Source organism: Pongo pygmaeus, chromosome 17 (assembly GCF_028885625.2).
Source record: "Pongo pygmaeus isolate AG05252 chromosome 17, NHGRI_mPonPyg2-v2.0_pri, whole genome shotgun sequence".
In the NCBI taxonomy this organism is placed as follows: domain Eukaryota; kingdom Metazoa; phylum Chordata; class Mammalia; order Primates; family Hominidae; genus Pongo; species Pongo pygmaeus.
Genome location: NC_072390.2, coordinates 45,821,632 through 45,843,983, shown reverse-complemented (window position 1 = coordinate 45,843,983; position 22,352 = coordinate 45,821,632). Strand labels below are relative to the sequence as shown.

The following is a 22,352-nucleotide window of genomic DNA, read 5'->3' as shown; positions in this document are numbered from 1 at the left end:
AACATAGTTCTCTTTAAAGTATGAAAAAGAAGTTCAATAGATTCTTTATCATAAAGCTGAATAAACAGATTTTTATCTGTTTTATTTTTGCCATGGTCTTGTGAAATTATTTTAAAATGCTTAATTAAGGAAGATTATAGTTTAATTAAATGCAACATTGTAATTATTTATTGAACACCTATATTCTTAATTGCCACTTATCCAGAAAGCAGATAATTACTCTTGGTTGCATTGGAAGATAGCACTTTACCAAACAGTCACAAATTTATAATTATTGAAAAGAAGACTTGTCCATAGCAATATAAGAAGTTCCTAATTACTCATAGGTAGAAAGAACAGGTATCTTAGGCAAATCCCCAAGGATGTCAATCTACAGGACAGATTTTTCAGAATTGTCAGGTCCCTGATGTTCTTTTCCTTCCTAGGCAGGGGGACTTGGTTGTGGGTTTCACCTTCTCTTCCTTCACCAGTGTTGTCTTGAGGTATGTTGATGAGGAAGTAAAGATGGACTTTGGAGTCTCTCTTTGTGTTGGCTCTCCTAGGCAAAATCTCTTTGCCTCTCTATGGGAGGACCATCCTAGTTCAAAAAAACATTTTGTGTTTATCTGCCTTTTTTCCTGAAATTAATTTTTCCTATTATTTCCCCCCAAATTTGTGTAGAGATATGTGGGCAGACATAGATTTGAAAGGGAAAGGGACATTAGAGGATTGGGGAACAAACTGATATTCATGTGCTATACATAAAATCAAGGTCAGAAGGCAAAGGGAGAGGAGAGACAGGAAAGTAGCCATATAGGAAAAGCATAAGAGTAGGAAGGAAAGAAGTTCAGGAGAACTAATAGAAAGGAAAGACAGAGGGTATTAGAACTGGAAATGGAATTAAGTGGAATGGAAAGAAATGAAAGAAAATGAAAGAATAGAATGTAGTTTGCTATGCAGTCTGTGAAGATCAATGATTACCCTTAGTGACTGATCTGATGGGTACAATTGCATGTGCTTCCACCATCACACTCTACCTGGTGTGTGTCAGCCAAACATTTTGAGTAACAGACCAGAACAGAGCCTTCTTAAACATTCCTGGTTTATTCCTCAGTTTGCTCACTTGGATTTAGTTGTTCATGAGCCCAGTAACAATCTCTAAGGAAGGTGCTAAGCACCTGCTAAATCCCTGTAGGGACCTTCAGCAAGTAAGAAGATATTTTATTTTATCATTTTAGACATGATTTCTTTTTCTAGCTCAATTATAAATTAAAATATGTGGGGTTTATTCAAAATACAAGTGTGACATTTTCTGTCCTTTGCATTTCCTGTATGTCAGTCTTCTAAAGCTTTTGACCAAGAGAAGTAGATATGCTGTAACATAGAGAAGGAATGTCATTCTACTTACTGGCATCACTATTTTCTTCAATACTGGCTGTGTATACACTTTGTGAAAAGACTGGAGCGTTATCATTTATGTCCATAACTTTGACTCTAAGCTCAAGAGGCCTTTCTAAGTCTTCACCCCGTGAATTCAGAGCCCGGCAATAGATCTGTGGAAAGTTGGAAAAAAGCTGTCTTTTTCCACCAAAGGAATTTTAGTAACATGCTTGAAAATATATCAGAAAACAGGCAAAGAAACAATTTTTTTCCAGTGAATTCAGACTGTAGTACAGTCAAATAATTTAAATATGATCAGGACACTTGACTACATGTACATGCAACATACCAGAGAATCCTGAACTGTAAAATTTTATTTTCACACTCTTTCCATTGCTTCAGGTCTTCTATTTGGGTTCAGTCTACCATGTTTTATCAAAAGTAATCCATTATCTTAAGATAATATTTTCTGAAAAAGGGAAGAAAACTAATATGAACAAATCAAAACATATGGGTATGACTTACCAGGAAAAGTGGAGTTATCTCTCTGTCTACCACTGAAGTGATGTTAATTTCCCCAGTGCGAGGATTAATGGTGAATACCCCATATGGTGGTCGATCAATCCCTACCCCAGAAATTCGGTATGTAATCTTCTGGTTTGATTCACAGTCTGATCGAATCTATGAGAAAAATAGCTAGGATTGTGATCCAATTTAGAGCAGATAATACTTAACAGTGTAGTGGAATGAGAAGGGAGTGGGTTTCTTAACCAAATGGGCATTGGATTGAAACCTGGCACCATGACTTAGTCCTGTGTGACCTTGGAAAATTTACTTAAGTTTGCCCAGATCAGCTTACGGTGGGGATAATACCACCTATCACACAGATTTGTTGTGGGAATTACATGAGGTAATGTGTATAACATCCACACTTGGTGCTAGGTTTGTTGTTAATAACATATGGTTCAATTCTCTGATTTTTTAGCATACACAGAAAGAGCTTTGCAAAAGAAATTACAATCTTTACTATTTTTTTAAAAAAGCATGTGTCATATTATTAAGTATCCTACCTAAGCTGGAGTCTGAGATTTAGTCAAAATGGTAGATAAATTGAGAATATCAGAAAACTATAATGGTTACAGATATTGGTAATAATTTTATAAATGTAAACATACGGCATCACTTTTCTGCCAAATAGATTTTATGGCAAATATTCTGCCACATAGATTTTGCTTTAGTAGCTTTACTATCTATTGCTGATAAATTTAAACTGAAACAGTTTTGAAATCTCATCTATATACTAAAGATAAAAGCATTCAGTAAAATAGTAAGATTTTTTACCCACACATTCACAGTCAAATAAAGACTGCTGGAAACAGAACTTTGGTTAGCTCAACTCTAATCCGAAGGCCCTTTTTATATAGAAGAAAACTCAAGAACCTCCCAAAATGCAAAGAAAAAAAAAAGAATATTCAATATAAGTGAAATAACATAAACTATCACTATGAGTTGAACGGAAATAATAATTTAAAAGTGTCCCTCCAATTTGAAAACATCTGAGAGAGAATAAATCTATTTTCTTGAGCTGAGGTTGTGTCTGTAACATCACTGCTGATGCTTACTATGTTTTTAATATAAAGCTGGAAGGAGGGAATTCTGCAGATCACTTTACTGTTCAAGGTCAAGATGTCCAGAAAGAGTGAATGAAGCTATTAATGTGGATCCCATCCTTCCTGGATCAATTTATTACACATTCTTTAACTCTCCTTCCTTTTCAGTAGGCATTATTTGTGAAAGTCTTTTAAGACTCTCTTATTTTCTGGATGTAGAGATCTGGTGGGAACTTTTGATACTATCCTTTCTTTCTTGGAGTTAATTCATCTAGTGCAGTAAACTTGGCTTGACTTTCTGGAGGGCCAGTCTTCAGACTGTCACTATGTGAATACGTTTCCTATGACATTGACAGGCAATAATGAGCAGTACACAAATGGATGAACAAAGCCCAGCTGTGCTGGAGATCCAGCCCTTTCTTCTAGAATCACTTGCCATTGACTGCCTGCCCCATGTCAGCCTCCCTGCACATGATATTCAAATCAGTGGCTCAGTAACTGGAGCAAATGACCAGATTCTGTCTTCTTAAATAACTGTGGAGAAGTGAAACCTGCAAATCTTGGAAATATTTGAAACCTTCCCTGCTCTGCAAAAGCATCTGTCATCAGCTTGCTTCGTCACTTACTTTGGCAATGGGGTTCCTCTTCGAGTTGTCCTCTCCTTCTCGACAGGCTGCGGCAAACTTGATCCACTCCCGCTTTTGTCTTCTGACGGTTTGCCATTTTGTAGTGCCATTTTCAATGTCAAATTCCTTCACCTTAAGCAAAAATGGTTCAGGTGTCTTACAGTGTTAGAACAATTTTACTTAGGACATTTATTTAATATTGTAAGGTGCATTTAGAAGAAACAGTGATATTGAATTTGAAGAACAGAGAATGTTTTCACGAATTCACAACTCTGGATACATAGAGCTTGGTTACCCCTGGCTGCCACTTCTTTTGGAATCATCTTGGTTCCAATTATTTGATTCTAGTGAAACAAATTTAATTAGCTACTTGAGGAGCTCATGATGTGCTATACTGTATAAGTTGTGCAGTTTTCCTTTTTTCAATCTATCTTCACCATATAGGAGCCTTGCCTATCTCACCCTTCATTGAGCTTTCACCAGAATTTACAGTCTGCGGAGTTTAAAGATTATCATTGTTCTGTGTATGCACATCCCATATAACATAAAAGCTGTGCTGGTGAGTCGTGCTCACCTAAAAGAGAGAAGAGATTTTTTCTCTTCTGTTGATAAGGACACCACTGTGGCTAAGCACCCAAGTATATTTTTGCAGAATTAGAAACATATTATTAATATTGGAGGAATTGATGATTCCTCCAATAATCCCGTGGACACCTATAAAGCTTTGCAATGCTGTCATTTGTATCTGTGCTTGCTATATGGTTTTTCTTTTGTAGCCTTAAGTTGCTACTATTGATGTATACTTAAGAATTTCATACTATTAATGGGATTAGAAATGTCACTACATGTGCAAGCATATTTGCATACATGCATAAAATATATATATGCGTGTATTTATTTTTGTAAGTCCTAATGTACCCCCTGAAACACAGGTGATTATAAGTTTGTTTAGGCTAAGCTTCATTTAATTACCACTTTGGGGGAAGGAGGTGTTCCACTGAATGAAGTGTATATTACAACAAGAGTATTTACATTATTTCTCCATTTTGATACAACTTACTGAAATGTACCACCTATTCCCTATTTCACCAAAAAGATGAGAAAAGTAATTTTATTTTTTCCAATGATTTGAGGGGATCATAAAGAAAATTTAACTACTATAATAAAATAAAGCTCTGCCAGACATAGAGGACAGCAGCTCTATTTCCTGAGTTCTACTCTAAATGGCACCAGATTATATGTTTTCCACTTAGTTGGGATTATACAGTTTGAATGTTTGTCCTTTTTCTCGTTGATGAACCATTAATTGCCTTTCTGTCTAATGTGTCTAAACAATCTCTTCCCACTCTGAAGTGTCACTTTGCTTCTTTTGCTTTGCTGTGGATTGGAAAACATAAATAAACTACTCATATAGTTTGATAAACAGGAGTTACCAAGACACTAAGCTGTTGCAAACACATGCCCTAAAAGCTTAGCGATTTGGGAACATGGGTTTTACCATTGCTCTTTCAGTTCACTAGTTCTTTCTCTTAACTTTTACCTGGATAATTACAATTTCAAATATTCTGATTTTTATATATAATACATTACAAAATTCAGTTTTTGTTTTAATTTTAAATTGAGAAAATAATTTTATTTTACATTACCTCAACAATAAATTCACTGTTTACTTCCATCACCACCTGTTTTAATAGAAGATACCACATTAGCATAAATTTGCATAATTTAGAGGAAGCCATGTCATAAAAACATTGACAATATTCTCTTATTAATTCATTTTTAAATATACATTTTGTTGATGATGTGAAATAAACATGGCTAACACAAATGAATAATAGACTTTTTGCCCTCCAAAGTATTTACATTTTAGAGAAGACAAACACATAAGTCTACAGCAGGTTAGGATACCTCAGTGGGCTCGATGGAGGATAGAGAAGACAACTCAAGTTATCCAAGTGAATTTCAAGAGGACTTCCTAGGAGAGTAGGGATTTGAAAGGGCTCTGCAGAATGAAGCTAGTTTGATAAGAGGAATTGATGAGGAAGAGCATTTTACCCAGGGTGAAACAAGAACACAGTTGTAAAGGCTCTAAGTCAGCGGATGTTCCAGAAATGGTCAATAACATTTTTGCTGAAAGGTAAGGGAACGTATGAGGAGCTGTGGGAGATGCAAGAATCTACAAGCTGTTGCCCTCTGATGCTCAGTTTCATCCATTAGAAAAATAGATGAATAAGTTCTTTGTCAGTTGGAATTTATTTTGCTCCTATTACTCCTTGAACTCTTATATCACATTTCTACTGATGAATTATCCCTTCCATAGGTTCATCCTACTGGAATATATTTTCAAGCTTCAAACATATTTTAATATATTTTAAGGTTTTTATTGAGCAGCCTAGCATGCTTGTCTGTAATGAAAATATACATGTGAATAGAAATTTTATTTTACTGGAATTTCTATCATTGTGTAGCTCTAAGTGTAAAGAAACATTTTTTCTCTGAATTGGATTAGTTTTACAATTATACTTAGCATCACAATTGAGCAAACAAAATGCAAATATTGAAATTTCAATGCAATATAATTAAATATGAAAAGTAAAACTTTATTGGAAACATGGGGATGAAATTTAAAAAAATTATTTCTTAAATAAATATTACTTATTATTAGAATTAAACAAGCTTCAGAACCAATTCTGTTTTATCTGGTTTTGTCTTTCAGTTGTAAGTACTGGGAAAACTTGTTCATATTAATAGATGACATTGGAATTTTTTTTCTGGTAGCAGAGTCATTAAATTCTTAAAACTTATTCTGAATTACATTACCTAAATCTATAAGGCAATTTATCATCAAAATGATTTTTAATGATGTATAAGTTGACAACTTCTTTAGGTCCTCTTTTAATTTTGTTAAAAACAAGTAATTGAAAAGCAGGACTTGCAAAAGGATTTGTTAAGTGCTTTGAAATTAACTCTCTTTCTCAATACTGACATCAATATTTTCCATTATTCCTTAGTTTAGTGCCCTAGATAATTTCACAGTCTATTAGAGTGCAACAGAATAACGTTTGCCATGGCTGAGAGATGTGACTTTTTTAAGGGGGATTTGGGAGAGAAGAACCAGCTTGATACCTCAAGTTCAGGTGCATGCTGAGGTAGATTGACTTGAGGAAAGAATAGAAGCTGAGGATCTGGAAAATGATTCCTTTAAAACTCTAGTTTACAACTCTAGTATTTTAAACTAGAGTTTTAAAGGAATATACTAGAATAAAACTAGAGTTTTAAAACTAGATAAAAAACTCTAGTTTTAAACTAGAGTTTTAAAGGAATATACTAGAATAAAGCTAGAGTTTTAAAACTAGAGTTTTAAAGGAATATGTATTCAGCAAAATACGTGTCCCAGTTTGAAGACTCTTATAGGAACAATTAAGCTGATATCAAGTGTATATTTTGAAGTCCAGTGATTTATAGTCCATAGTGGATATGTAGCCTTAAATTATAATTTGGCTTTATAAAAAACAATGTGATTTATCAAAAATTTTTTGAGACATGCAGGCACAAGAACTGAGTAGTGTGGCTTTGGACAAATCCCCTGGCTTCTCCCTGTTTCAGACTCTGATCCAAATAGAATGACCAAGGTGGACGTGACAGGCACAGCAAATGCTCAGAACATTTGTAAAGAGGAAGGAAGAATGAAAGAAGGGTTTTCTTCTGTGCTTTCAAGGGTGCGTTCATAGTGCGCCGTGACATCTAAAAGTACTAGTCAATCATTTTTAAGGACTTGAAAGTAGCCACATCAAGCAGGCTTGTCTGCAGTTTAAAGGGATGAGGAGTTTTGAGTTCATTTTACCCTGCTCTTATCCTTTCTGCAGAGACCAGCTCTACCGAAGTAACTCTGAGAGTGTTTGAGTATAAGCCCCTTTTCATCCTTTTGCTGTCCCTGAATTTTTTATTTTTCATTATTTTCAGGCCAGGGAAATGGAATACTAGGACCCAGGGTTTTAATCTAGCAGAACCTATGCTGTGCTGATGGAGGCTTCCATAGTACATTTGTGGTATTTCTGCTCCCTGCTCAGCTGGCTCTAAGGATGAGGGTAACAGAAGCCAAACCCTCCAAATCCTGTCACTTTATGTACAGGTCTCCCAGAAGGAACTTGCCAGGTATTACTCCCAGGCCCTGTGAAATCATAAGCCCCATCAGGAGCCCTCACTTTCTAGGAAACACCTGTTAATGAGTGTTTTGGAAGAAGCATGGAATGACATCAGCCTCCTAAACTGCACAATATAACATAACTGTATGAACCTTAGTTAGACCGTGAAATGTAGTCATGGACTCCTAGGTAATTGTGGAAATCTCTTGCCTACAAAAGTCTTTTTAAAAATTTTTCTTTTTTAAGACTAGTCAAGTGCAGTAGTGAGATGGGGGGAAGAATAGAACAAGGAGCTTGACCTGCAAGTGACAGTGAGCAATCAGTTGAGATAACTCACTACCTTTGGACCAGCCCAAAAGTCATGTTTTCAGAGCAATATGTGGGCCAGGCATCATCCACTGATGTGGCTTGACCTGAGGCCCTGAGTAAAAGACAGACACACAGAATAGAAATGGCTGAGCCAGTTATCACAGTGGTAGAGTACTAGAAAAGGGAGTTGGAGGCACGTGCTGTTGAGGGAGCAAACATAACCCGGAGAGATGTGTGGTATCCTAAATGTGTTACAGTCTCTGTGGGCCTGGTTGATGACGGTTTCCTGTCTCCCTTTATTTTTGGATGTCCTTTTGACACGTTGCATTAATGGCAAAAACTTGAACAGGACTTTTACTGGAAATATAAAAATGCTTAAGATAATAAAATTTGGCGGGACATGGTGGCTTATGCCTGTAATCCCAGCACTTTGAGAGGCCGAGGTGGGCAGATCATGAGGTCAGGAGTTTGAGACCAGCCTAGCCAACATAGTGAAACTCCATCTCTACTAAAAATACAAAAAAAAAAAAAAAAAATTAGCTGGGCGTGGTGGCGGGTGCCTGTAATCCCAAGCTACCAGGGAGGCTGAGGCAGGAGAATTGCTTGAACCCGGGAGGCGGATGTTGCAGTGAGCTGAGATCGCACCATTGCACTCCAGCCTGGGCAACACTGTGAGACTCTATCTCAAAAAAAAAAAAAAAAAAAAGAAACTAAAATTTATGTCTCTGCTAATTTCTGAGAAAGAAATGAAGAGTAAGACACAGGCCTAGAAAGAATGACATGTTAAAACAGGAGGCAAGCAGGAAAACAAAAAAAGATATTGGGATGAATTAGGCAGTGTAAAGGAAGAATGTATAGGGTTGGTCATTGGCCCAAAGGGAGAAGGGAGTCAATGCTGGCAGAGTTGAAGAGTTTTGGGTTCGCATCCTGACTGTCCCAGTTGTGAGCTGTCTGACTAATTTATCCCATGAACATTTTTTTTTTAATTTGTAAAATTTAACTTTCAAGACTTTTGTAATCTCTTCAAATGGTTTTGTTAACTGTGAAATGTTTTGTTAGTGTCAGGTGTTGGAATGGCAATGTAGTGGCTGGCAGCTTCAGAGAACCAACACCTCGTCTCAATATGAAACACTCGAGCTCTTTTTAAAGCTCTCTAACCATGTTAAAGTTGCTCATCAACAGTGGGTGGGAAATATATGATTAAGTGACTTGGCAAGAAAGATAAGTTAGAAACTAAATCCATTCATTCACTGAAACATTTTCATTGACAAAGCATGTGACAGACACTGTTCTCTGTGTGCAAGACAAGTTTGACCTGTAATAATGTATATATTCCAGAGAGGAATAATAGGATACACCATACTCTGTTGTCATCTAACTTTTAGAAAATTGTAGAAATTTTTCTGGGTCTTGTTTTCTCTTTCAATACTTACTTCTAGAGAGAATATGATGATTTATATAAGATATGTAGACTCTAAGCATATAATATATGCTTCTTGCAATATTGGAATAGATATTATTCTCTTACATTCTGAGTGTATTTAAAGTAGTAGCTACAGAACAAGGCTACTTTTTCATCTCTATGACTTACCTTTTTGAAGTAAGTAGTCAGTTTTGAAGTCATCCGCACATGTAAGACCAACTTATTAATAAGCAGTTCTTTCCTGAATAATGCTTATAATAATAATTGAGTAAAGCAGTTACCATCCTACCAGGTCTATGGTGGAGTTGCCAAGTTCAAGCCTAATTATACCACTTTTGTTTATAATTGAAGGTGTATCAATAATGGCATCTTAGTTTGTAAGCCATGTAATTTTCTGCGTAGAAAAGAAGGGCAAACATTTCTCATGCAAGTTACGTCTGAAGGTTTCCCTCCAGGCACTGTTGTCACACACCCTGTAGTCAGAGCTGCTTTCCACCAGTGAGGAATTCCAACTGTGCTCCCATTTGGGGAAGGGAAGGAAACATTACTGCAGCTTAAACAACGGTTTCATTGCTCTATAAGGAACCCCTTCCTAGATACTCAAGAACTAGAAAAGAGTCATCAGACTATGTACTCAGGATCCAGAAGCTCTACCCCCAACAAAAAAAGTATCTTTCAAAAAGGAAAAGGGTCGTAGAATCCCAAGGGCCATGAAATCTTTTTAGGGCAGGATTTTTATCCTACAAGTCAATAGGTAGATATTCTTGAGAAAACTATACTAAGTTATAGGTCATGGTAATACTAGATATCTCTTGAGATATAAAACTTTTTCATATGAGCTTCTCCCCATGGACTCTGCAGGAATTTGAAGGCAAAAAATATAAACTTACCCACTGATTTAAAACACATTTAGTAATTCCTTAGCCACTTATATCAACAAAACAATAATAGAGGTGAGATTTGCTTCCATGTAACCTTTGCGGTGATGAGTACATTCTTTCTGTAATAAGCAGTACTGAAACCAATCATTTAAAGCAATCTAGGGTATTCTGTTTAGTACAAATATCAAACCAAATCGGATAAGGTGTTTTTCTCTCCATCATATTTCTGGAAATTTGCCTGACAAGTAAATAGAAACAAATTTCTGATCCATGTTTCAGAATAACATATTTGAGTGCATGTGACAACTAAAGTGATAAGTGGCTAAGTTAGTTTTAAATATTTAAATAGTTTTCAAATTTTGATGCCTGCTCTCAACTTGCAATGAGATAATAGCTATATTTAGCCACCTACCTTTTTTAATTCCAAGAATTAGACTATATAATGGAAGTGCTTACATCTCATATGTAGCGTGAATGGTCATCACACATAGAGAAAAATTCTTATCTGATAAATGGTTGTCTTTTATGACCTTATCCACTTGATATAATATAGGCCTCTTCCGGCTAATAACTGTCCTGCCGTGATTCCTTCCTTATAAAATTTATACAATCCATAGCATTACCTAAATCCTCAGATTCTCTGGCCAAATTTATGAAAACTATTTATGAGCCAGAAATGAACTTCTACTACATAAGTATTCAGTGGAGATAATTTTAGAATTGCAATTTCTACAGTGGAAGCAACTTAATAGCATCGTGTCTAACCATATATTCTCACATGCGGTCAAAGGAAGCCCTGAGAAGTTGGGTGCTTTTGCCAAAGTTACACAGCCACTTTGAAGAGGAGCTGTAATTCAAACCCAGGACTTCTGAATCTCGATTCACTGTTGATTGTCCCTCACCACCCCTATCTGTTTTGTAGGAGAAGAACATGATAAGCATCCTTAGGAAGAAAATGCCAAACAACTCGTGATAAAATCAATGCCGTGTTGTAATATAGAGTTTTGAGTACCTTTTGCTGGTTGGCCAGTCAGAACTTTGTTTAAAGTACTCTTTGCGGTTGAGATGTAGCTGACACAAAGTACCTGTGAGTCTCTGAGAGGCTGCCACACCCTCATTAGTGTTAGCTGCAATGATGCCTCAGAGAGCCTTTGATTTAGTTAATGAAGAAGGGGCAGAGTTCAAGTTTAGGAAATTAAAGAGTGGTAGGCATGCCTACTTTCCTATAATATCTAAAACATCATATTGATTCTCCTTAAACAATTCTTATATTTGCTTCAATTTTGAAATATGCTAGAAGTCTCTACCTCCCAATTCCAGACATTATTAATTGATATGGTAAGGGATCTATTAGACATGCATAAAGAAAAAAATACTTAAAGAACTTTTTCACAATTACCATGAAATGTCAAACAGAAAGACTTCAATATCAATGAGGAGTAGGAGGAATTAAGTATTAAAAACGCTAGTATTACCAAGGAAAATAAATAAATACTACCAAAAGAAGATCCTGAGAGTCTGAAATATAATACTCTTTCAAGATCAAGGAGAAGAATCAACTCTTCAATTAAATAATATTATCATAAAACATGCCTGTGCAGAAGGCAATGAGAGGCAAGATTTAGTGTTCAGAAGTGGCCTCTAAAATCTTGACACGTACAATTTTCCTTACAGAAAACCAAAAGTTTATCTGAGTCAAAGCATGAATATACTCAGTAGAAGAGTAACAAGAGGTATATCCTAATAACTTACTATTTCTATTGAAGACCAAGTCCGATTCTTGCCTCTTCTTTTAGTAACATTTATTTTATTTAGTAAATAAATAATGATCATTGTAACAGAATATTGCCCTTCTGTTTGTGTTTTTAAGTTTAAAAATATTTTTCAAAAATGGTCTTGTTTAATAATCTGTCTCCTAAACTCAGAGGATGCAATATTCTACACTGTTCTCACGCTCCCTTTTGAGCTTGGGGTTGTGTGCCCTTTGGCAGTGTTTGGCTCCTGCGCTGCTCTTGAAGTTTACAAATGTGAATTCCAGAAGGGTAGCTCTCACTGTGCCTCCTGGACAACAACGTGCTCCCATCTCTCCCAGCCTTAGCTACTCTCTGTCTCTTACAACTGATGTTCAGAGGAGTCTGGTATAATTGCCACTTGCCTAAGAATAGGATGGGAATCATTTTCTAAGCTTAGGTTGTAGTGCTAACGTGGATACTTCTGGGAGATTGAAGTGTGGCCAACTATAATGCATTTGTCTTAATTTACTCTGATAAATTTGTACAATTCCTAATAACCCTGTCCTCTTATCTTCCCAGAATTGGCAATAGTTTGGTGATTGGCCAGCTGGAAGTTTGTTCTTCTTTGGAGTTGGAATTATCTCTTTCTAGGGTAGGATACTTGCTATGCATGATGCCAGTCTGGAAATCATGTCACACCTTGGGCACCCAGAGGTTAGCGGAAAGTAATATAATATCCAAAATGCCATGTTTACTGTAAAGAAATAAGTCATTTAAATATTTCTTTGCTGGTCTGTAGGAATGCATTCATAATTCCAGAAAAGTTTCGTCTTGATGGCTGGGTTTCATTTTTCTTTATCAATATCTGACTGGAAAAAATTCTCATGGCTTTAATATTTCATCATTAGTTGCAATGTAATTTCAACATGGCTATCATTCCTCCACTTTGAAAGAAACTCATAGGGAAATAACTATTGAAAAGAAATGGGCTTGATTAACTTCCCTTCAAATTTAGAACCCATTTGCACTGGGAGTCTTCACAGCAGTCTATCTGATTTATTTATATGATCATAGAATATGAATTTTATTTCCAATTTAAAATTTTAGAATAGTCCTAACACTCAAAGTGAAGTAGATTATGTCTCTGAGGGCACATAAATTTAATTCAGCCAGATTCTCACTCTGCTTCTCTATGGCATTTTGTTCCTCAAGGCGGAGAGAGTTGTTTGAAATTAACAGAGGCTGGACTTCTAGAACTCTCTTTGCAGGGAGGGGATTAAAAATGGAATAAATCCCATGTAGAAAGCCCGACAGTTGACAGAGACAAGACCTTGAGGCTGCATTTCTTTCCCACCTCTTTAAATTCTACTTACCATTAGAATGATCAAAAGGCAAATGTTTCTCAAGAAGAGCCAATCCATTCCTTTGGGTTTCTCTTGCACACAAATCCTGTGAGATTCAATTTGAGCCCTCGTCTTCTCAGTTCCGAATTCTGCTCTACAGCAAGATATGCTTCGAGACACCCTTTTAGAAGGGCATGGGTGATAACTCTGGTGATCTCTGGGCAGAGAGATGAAGATATTCTATAATGACTCTGTTTCCCCACCCCAAACTCCCAGGCTGGTCTGGAAGACTGACATTGTTTGGGCTCTGGGTAAGAATTTAGACACACCTTGATTCTTATTGCAATGAAACCCTTTGTTGGACACCAAAGAAAAACCTTACAGAGCAAGGACAAGATTTACAGGGAAGATAGCCAGTGAATAATAAATTACTCACAACATAAAAAATAATTAAAATGCTAGGGCCTATCATCATGCTGAATAAAATTAGAAGGCTTCTTCTTACTGCCAACATTGTAAAAGCAAAATTACATATACTGACAACACATACACACACATGTCCACTACAAAACCCACTTCAAGGAATGATACTTTTAGCAGAGGCCATTGTTGAAAGTCATCAGGACTCAAGTATGGTATAGGAAGAAAGATAGAATAATGACGCTCATTTCAATTCAGTTGATTCCTGCTTCTCTCTTTAAAATGTCTTGTGGTTGTACTGCACTCTCAATTTTAAAGATGTTCTGAAATAACAAAGTTAAGATGAAGGAACTCTGATTTAACTAGTACCAGTATGTTTGTTTGCATACTTTGGCATTTTCTTTCTTGATTATTCAGTCAAACCTCTACAATATGATATTTACAAAATCATTTTAAAGTAACTACAATACAACATTCTCACTTCTCATAGTATTACCACTGATAAAAAGTACATAATGTGGGTGAGGAACACCTTTTACACCATCACAAATATTTATTAAGGAGAAACTGAAGTTGGAAACGTGAGAATTTAATGAAAAAAAGCCCAGAGTGGGATCTGGATATTTTCGAATATTATTTCCCTTTTTTTCATGTCTCCCTTTTCCTTTGTTAGTATGGGTTTGAAACAAGGTATAGAGTGTCCTGATGCAAGCATTGCAGGCTGGCAGCAACATCAATAAACTTAAAAGAAAATGCAGTTAACTGTTCTCTGATTGATAGATAATACATGTTGGTTAGAGAATTTCAAAGGAAGACTGCCTCCTGTCTTCACTATCCCATCACTGTAATTCAGAAACAAGGTTGACCCTGGTAATAGAATGTATTCTACGTATTGATTAGTTTCTTGAGAAAAGTAGATTTAGCATTTTTGGCAGCCAGATAAAGTAATTTACTTTTGCATTATTTCATGTCATGTTGAATTAGATAATTTAATTTGCCTAAGAGAATTAATGAAACAACTCCAGGTCCTTATGTGACATTGCTTTTCACAAGGGAAAAACAACATTCTTCTCTATTGTTGTGTTTGAAGGAGATATTTCACAAAGGTTTCTACGTTTTGTTTACACTATAGATGATTTCTTCTAAATATAAGATTTTCTATCTACTTGAATGCTATTTATAGGATGAGTTTTAAAGAAAAGAAACAGGAAGCAATAGAAATAGGTACTAGATCATTTATGTGGGTACCTCTAGCTTTCTCCATTTGAAACTCCTGATTTCAATGGTATCCAGAATTTGAATCCAGATTATAATTATGAACATATTTAAAAGATTCTTCAGCAACTAAGGAGGAACTACCTGAAGCCCCATCATTTCATTTCTGTTTACTCCTTGGAGATTTGTGGGAATGATCTTTTGTTTTAAATTTTTTTTTGGAGACAGAGTCTTGCTCTGTTTCTCAGGCTGGAGTGCAGTAGTGGTCTGATCACAGCTCATGGCAACCTCTGCCTCCTGAGTTCAAGCGATCCTCCCACCTCAGCCTCTCAAGTACTTGGGTTTACAGGTGCATATCACCACACTTGGCTAATTTTTAAAATATTTTGTAGAGACAAGGTCCTGCTATATTGTCCAGGCTGGTCTCAAACTCTTGGGCTTAAGTGATCCTCCTGCCTTGGCCTCCCAAAGTGCTGAGATTACAGGTGTGAGCTACTGTTTCCCACAGGAGATGATTTTACAGTGGAATTCCCAAAGACAAAACTTGGTTATGGTTCTGAGCTCGTGTAGATAAAGAGTAGCTACTTCTGTTTCTCTTGAAGAGTATCAGTCATTATAGAAATAGAGCATAAAACATTAATGCTTAAAGATATCACAGAGATCATATAATCCAATCTCTCCTATCTTGCCTCTCTCCTACCCACGTGATAGTGATAGTCTAGAGAGGCTGTACGGTTTATTAGGGCCAAAGATAGGCAAGAATTCCATCTCCTCATTCATAGTCAGTTTATATAAATACCAAGTCACTTTTCATTATTAGCTTCGTATGCGAAGGCAAAATAGTGGATGGTTAAACACTATTAGCTTTAAAAGACTTTCCCATACTTTAGAGTTTACTGAACTGTTGGTTCTATGAGCAGAATATTTTTTAGCAAGTTTTTTATAGTATTTATTTTTGATGTCAAACCAGTGACATTTTATTTGCTCAGATGAAACCACACATTGGCTTTTAGGGATGCTACTGATATTTAATCATTGTACTTATGCTTCTATAATATTGTATAAAGTAGCAAGACATCTTTATTCTCCACGTCACATCTGTGTAGAACACAGTGAGAGCTTTAACACCTGTACTTTTCAAATCAATGCCACAGAAGGCAAGGAATTCAATACATGCCAATACAAGTCCTCTTTGAAAAACAGAAATGTAATTTATACAGACAAAGATATTGTGGAAATGACATTAGGGCAAACTTTTCCATCAAATTGTTCTAGTCTAGGGTTACTACTGGATATCATTCAAGTATCCAAGGACAATTCTATTTCTTGAAAGCAAGAGTTAGGGGGAAGGAAATTTAAAAAATATTTATGGTCCTAAAGTATGTTGGTCAAATGCAGCACAAGTTGTTTCTAGAGCTGACGCAAGCAAAAGGTTTTCATCAGCCTGGGCCTGGGGAGAGGCGGACAAAAGGTAAACAAGGCTTGTCAAGGTTTTGACCTAGAGTCATTGCTGTGAACACATGTCTGTTCACCTACCACACTGAAGATAAACATCCTGTCCCCTCATTAAAGGCAACTTATGTATGGCAACAAGGGGCCGGCCAACCAGGTTATTTAGTGGGTGTAAGAAATCATAGAGATTAAACATCAGTTTCATGAAGAGTTATGTTATTTCCATAAAGATGATGTTAGTTTACACCCTAAAATCATGCTTACATCCTGACAGAGATGCCTTGTTGATTATCTCTGTGAATTCACAGGTATGGGATGTATTCCAAATAAGTGGAGACAGAAGAGTGTGGCTTCTAGCTCTATATTAAATAAAGCATATTACTTACATACTTATTGCATACTTGCTACATACTTATCTCGGAAATATCATCTTATTTTGCCTCCTGCCTCCCGATGACTACAGTGGCAGCCATTCTACAGTGTGACAATTACTTAGATGTCACACTGGTTTCTTCAGTGACACTGGCAGTGCCCCTCTTATGACAAAGTTGTATCATGTACATGGTTAACCTTTGATGCTGTTAGTTATATATCTGGCAACCTCGACTATGGAATCTGGTCAGCTCAGGATGTCTGAGGAAGAAATCCAGCAATAGGAAGGTCAAAAGGTAGGCAGTGTGTTTTGAAATATATTTCTTAGGCCATTATGTAGAAAATGCAGATTTCCTGGCCCCAAATTTAGTGAATCAAAATCTTTGGGGATGAGATCTAGAATTATTCATTCTTAACATGCTCTTTAGGTAATTCTGGGGAGGCAGGCTGAAGTTGAAGAATTATTGAATCAGGGTAATCATGTGGCCCTATGGGTGGCCCAGGGAGAAATGGTATCAGGTAAACAAGAACATTTTTCTTTCTTCTTTCTTTGAGACAGAGTCTCCCTCTGTCACTCAGGCTAGAGTGCAGTGGCACAATCTTGGCTCACTGCAACCTCCACCTCCTGGGTTCAAGCAATTCTGCCTCAGCCTCTTGAGTAGCTGAGATTACAGGCGCCTGCCACCACATCCAGCTAATTTTTTGTATTTTTAGTAAAGACGTGGTTTCACCATGTTGGTCAGGCTGGTCTTGAACTCCTGACTTTAAGTGATCTGCCGGCCTCTGCCTCCCAAAGTGCTGGGATTACAGGCGTGAGCCACGGCACCCAGTCAAAAACATTTTTCTAGTGTGAATAAGATTAGCATCTCTTCATGGGGTGAGGCAGGGGCCGGGGAGAGATATTGGCCATTTATATTTCTTTTTATTTGAAATATTTATTTCCTTTTTCCTGGTTTTCCACTGGGCTGCTGATGTCTTTAATACTGGTTCTTTCATATACTTTTGTATATGAGAGAAACCAGCCTCTGTCACACGTGTCACAATTCACTTAATTTGTATTTTTTTGAATTTGTTTTGATTTTTTTGCAATTGATAATGATTATGGTTTCACATAGGATAGGTTTTTATAAACAATTCTGCTTTCTGTATTAGTTTGTTGTAATAAGTTATCACACACTTAGTGACTTAAAACAACACAAATTTATTATCTTACTGTTCTGGAGGTCTGAAGTCCACAATGAATCTTGAGCAAGGTTTGTTCCTGCTAGAGGTTCTTAGGAATAGATGTATTTCTCTGCTATTTCCTGCTTGTAGAGGCTGCTTTCATTCTTTGGCTTATGTCCTCCTTCCAGCAGTCACATCATCTCTGCTTCCTTCCTCATGTCTCCTTTATGTCAGCAAATGTACATGAATTCCCTAGGTTGTATCAAGGTGTGGAATTTCTGGGTCATAAGTTAACATTTTTTTAACCTGCTAGAGAATACCAACTGAGCTCCCATCAGCAGTTTAAGGAGAGTTTTCTTTGCTCACCAACACCAATGTCAAAAGCATTATTAGACTTATAAATTTTAGCCAACTTGTAGGATGAGTATTATATCTCATTTGCATTTCTCTGATTATTGCTGTGTTGGGCATCTTTGCATATGTCTGTTGGCCATTTGCATTTTTTCCTTTGTTATTAGTATTAATTGTTAATATTCATATTAAATTATTTAATGTTATTAATATTAAATATTAATATAAACATTTAATATTTGCATATTAAAGTGTTTCCCCCTTTTTAAACTGCATTGTTCTCTTTGCTAAAAATAATTTTTAGTGCTCTAAGTTATGCATATCTATATATTATTTGTTGGTTACATGCATTACAAATATTTTGAACTCATTCTGTTGTTCATCTTTTAAATTTTTTGATGAGTTCTTATCGTGACTAGAAACTCTTATTTTCAGTCCTCATTTATCAATTCTTTCTTTTATAGTGAATGCTCTTATGTCTTGTTTAAGAAAGCTTTTTATGTACCTATAATATATTGCCTTACACGTTTATATCTCTAAATTACCTGGAGATGATTTTTGTAAATGGTATAGGGTCAATTTCATCTTTGTTTTTGTATGGATACCTTAATGTCCTAGCACATTCATTGAAAACAGTGTGTTTTTTTGCACTGCTTACAATACCAGCTATAATAAGTCAAAATCTGTGCATAAAATAAATAATATACAAATAACAATAATAAAATATTAAAAATTTAAATAAAAATAAGTTCATAAAAGTGTGTATCTTTTTAAACTGCATACTCTTTTTTCCTTTTACTTACTTGTCTATTCTTATGTCATTGCTAATTTCATTTTAATTGCATAGTTTTGTAGTAAATCTTAATATCTGATGGAGAACGTTCTCCCACTTTGCTCCATTCAAGTGTTTTGGCTATTCTTGGACAATTGTATTTCCTGTACATTTTAAAATCAGCTAGCTATTTCACAGGTGAACTAGGATTTTGATTAGGGTTGCAAAATATGTTTAAGTAAATTGGAAAGAATCAAATTTCAATTTTGGCTCAAGTATTAGAATACATAAACAGGGAACATATCTCTTTTTTAAAGTTTATTTAATACAGTTTAATTATGTTTCACTGTCAAGGTCTTACAGAGGCATTTAAAATACTTATTGTTTGGTACTTGAGATTTCTTTGATGCTAGTATAAATGTTATATTTCTTTAATTACATTTTCTTGCAGATAGAAATACAATTGATTTCAGCCTTTTGATTTTTGTGTCCAGTAATTTTGTTAAATCCATATTTAAAATTGGAATGATATATCCAAAGATTCTTTTGGAGTTTTGACTACACGATCTTTTAATCTGACAATAATGATAGTTTTCTTTTTCTTCCAGTCCCTATAACCTTTCCCTCCTACTTTTTGAACCATCAATGCCATGTTAAATGAAGCTGTGATAGTAAAAATCATTGTTATTTCTTCATTTCAAAGAGAAAATTTTTAATATTCCACTATCAGGTATAATACTTGTTTTATTGATTTTATAGAAATTGTGTATAAGGTTAAGAAAATCTCCTGCTCATAATTTGCTAGGAATGTTTAATCATAAGAACACGTTGGATTTTAGCAAACATGTCATGTATATTGGGAAGATTATATGTTTTCTTCTCAATCTATTACTGTGTATATTACATGGATTGATTTTCTAATGTTAACCTAATCTTGCATTGTTGGTAACAAATTCAAATTTGGTCACTGGTACTTTTGGTATATTCCTGGATTCAGTTTGTGACTATTTTGTTTAGGAATTTTCCATCCAGTTCATCACAACCAAGATAATGGACGTATCCATTATCCCTAAAAGTTTCCCCATGCAACTTTATAATTCTTCCTTCCCACCCTACCCAGCTACCCTATTCCCAGGCAACACTAATATGTTTTCTATCACTAGAGATTAATTTACTTTTTATGGAATTATATGTTATGTTATATATTTATTAAAGTATAGTTTATTTTTTATATATGGGGCTACACAGTGTGTTCATTTTTTGTTTGACATTTGTCACTCAGCACAATTATTTTGCGATTCATACTCAGAGTTTTGTGCATCAATAGTTCATTCTTTTTTTAAATTGCTGAGTAGTATTTAACTGTATAAGCATAGTACAATTGTTTAAACTTTGTTCATCTGTTGATGAACATTTGCATTGTTATCAGTTTGGGGCTATCTGAAATAGAGTTGCTATAAAAATTTGTGTACACATCTTTGTACAGATTTATAGACATTCATTTCTCTTGGGTAAATATCTGGGAGTAGAATGTCTGGGTCATGGTGTAGATGCATGTTTAACATTTTAAGAAACTGCCAAACTGCTTTCCAAACTTGAGGTATCATTTTGCTTTCCCACCAGCACTTGGTATGGCAGACTTTTTAATTTTAGCCGTTCTAATAAGCACATAGTGGTACCTCATTGTCATTTAAATTTGTATTTTCTTTTTTAAAAAATAATTTCAACTTTAATTTTAGATTTAGAGGGTACATGTTGTTACATGGATACATTGTGTGATGCTAAGGTTTGGGGTGTGATTGATTCCATCACCCAGGTCTGAGCATAGTACTCAATAGTTAGTTGTTTTTTTTTTTTTTTTTTTTTTGGAGACGGAGTCTCGCTCTATCGGCTCACTGCAATCTCTGCCTCCCAGGTTCAAGCGATTCTCCTGCCTCAACCTCCAGAGTAGCTGGTATTACAGATATCCGCCACCATGCCCAGCTAATTTTTGTATTTTTGGTAGAGACGGGGTTTCGCTATGTTGGCCAGGCCGGTCTTGAACTCCTGACCTTGTGATCTGCCTGCCTTGGCTCCTCAAAGTGCTGGGATTACAGGTGAGCCACCGTGCTGGGCCCAATAGTTAGTTTTTCAACCCTTGCCCTTTGCCTCCCTCCCTACTCTAGTAGTCTCAGTGTCTATTGTTGCTATCTTTATGTCTATTAGTACCAATGCTTAGCGCTCACTTGTGAGTGAGAACATGTAGTATTTCGTTTTCTGTTCCTGAATTAATTCACTTAGCATAATCGCCTCCAGCTGCATCCATATTGCTGCAAAGGACACAATTTCATTCTTTTTTAGGGCTGTGTAGTATTTCATGGTGTATGTGTACCTCATTTTGTTTATCCAGTCCACCATTAATGGGCACCTAGGTTGATTCTATGTTTTGCTATTGTGAGTAGTGCTGTGATGAACATACACGTGCATGTATCTTTTTGGTAGAATGAGTTATTTTCTTTTGGATATATGTCTAGTAACGGGATTGCTGGGTTGAATGGTAGGTCTGTTTTAAATTCTTTGAGAAATCTCTAAACTGTTTATCACAGTGGCTGAACTAATTTACATTCCCCCTAACTATGTATAAGCTTTCCCTTCTCTCTGCAGCCTCGCCAGCATCTTTTTTTTTTCCCTAAACTTTTTAATAATAGTCATTCCGACTGGTTTGGGGTGGTATCTTATTGTGATTTTAATTAGCATTTCTCTGATGATTAGTGATGTGGAGCATTTATTCATGTGTTTGTTGGCTGCTTATATGTCTTCTTTTAAGTAGTGTCCATTCATGTCTTTTGCCCACTTTTTAATGTGATTATTTGTTTATTGCTTGTTCAACTGTTTAAGTTCCTTACAGATTCTGAATATTAGACATCATTGGATGCATAGTTGCAAATATTGTCTCCCATTCTGTAGGTTGTCTGTTTACTCTGTTGATAGTTTTATTTGCTGTACAGAAGCTCTTTAGTTTAATTAGGCCTCACTTGTCAATTTTTGTTTTTGTTGCAATTGCTTTTGAAGACTTAGCCATAAATTTTTTGCCAAGGCCAATGTCCAGGATGGTATTTCCTAGGTTTTCTTCCAGTATTCTTACAGTTTGAGATCTTACATTTAAGTCTTTAATTCATCTTGAGTTGATTTTTGTAT

General features: G+C 35.8%; 1 protein-coding gene and 1 long non-coding RNA gene across 2 annotated transcripts in view; one reads left to right on the top strand and one right to left on the bottom strand.

Moving 5' to 3' along the window:
• The window catches only part of DSG4 (desmoglein 4), a 38,305-nt gene extending 24,745 nt beyond the window's left edge, over positions 1-13,560 (bottom strand). The window contains exons 1-5 of the mRNA XM_054461327.2: positions 13,460-13,560; positions 5,242-5,277; positions 3,596-3,727; positions 1,885-2,040; positions 1,388-1,532 (exon numbers count right to left, since the gene is read on the bottom strand). Of these exons, the coding sequence (XP_054317302.2) occupies positions 1,388-1,532; positions 1,885-2,040; positions 3,596-3,727; positions 5,242-5,277; positions 13,460-13,507 (517 nt within the window). The 5' untranslated portion in view covers positions 13,508-13,560. The remainder of the gene's footprint in view (positions 1-1,387; positions 1,533-1,884; positions 2,041-3,595; positions 3,728-5,241; positions 5,278-13,459) is intronic.
• Positions 1-22,352, top strand: part of LOC134738440 (uncharacterized) — a 32,742-nt gene that overhangs the window by 6,574 nt on the left and 3,816 nt on the right. Inside the window, exon 2 of the long non-coding RNA XR_010124164.1 lies at positions 19,879-19,905. This is a non-coding gene — a long non-coding RNA (uncharacterized LOC134738440). The remainder of the gene's footprint in view (positions 1-19,878; positions 19,906-22,352) is intronic.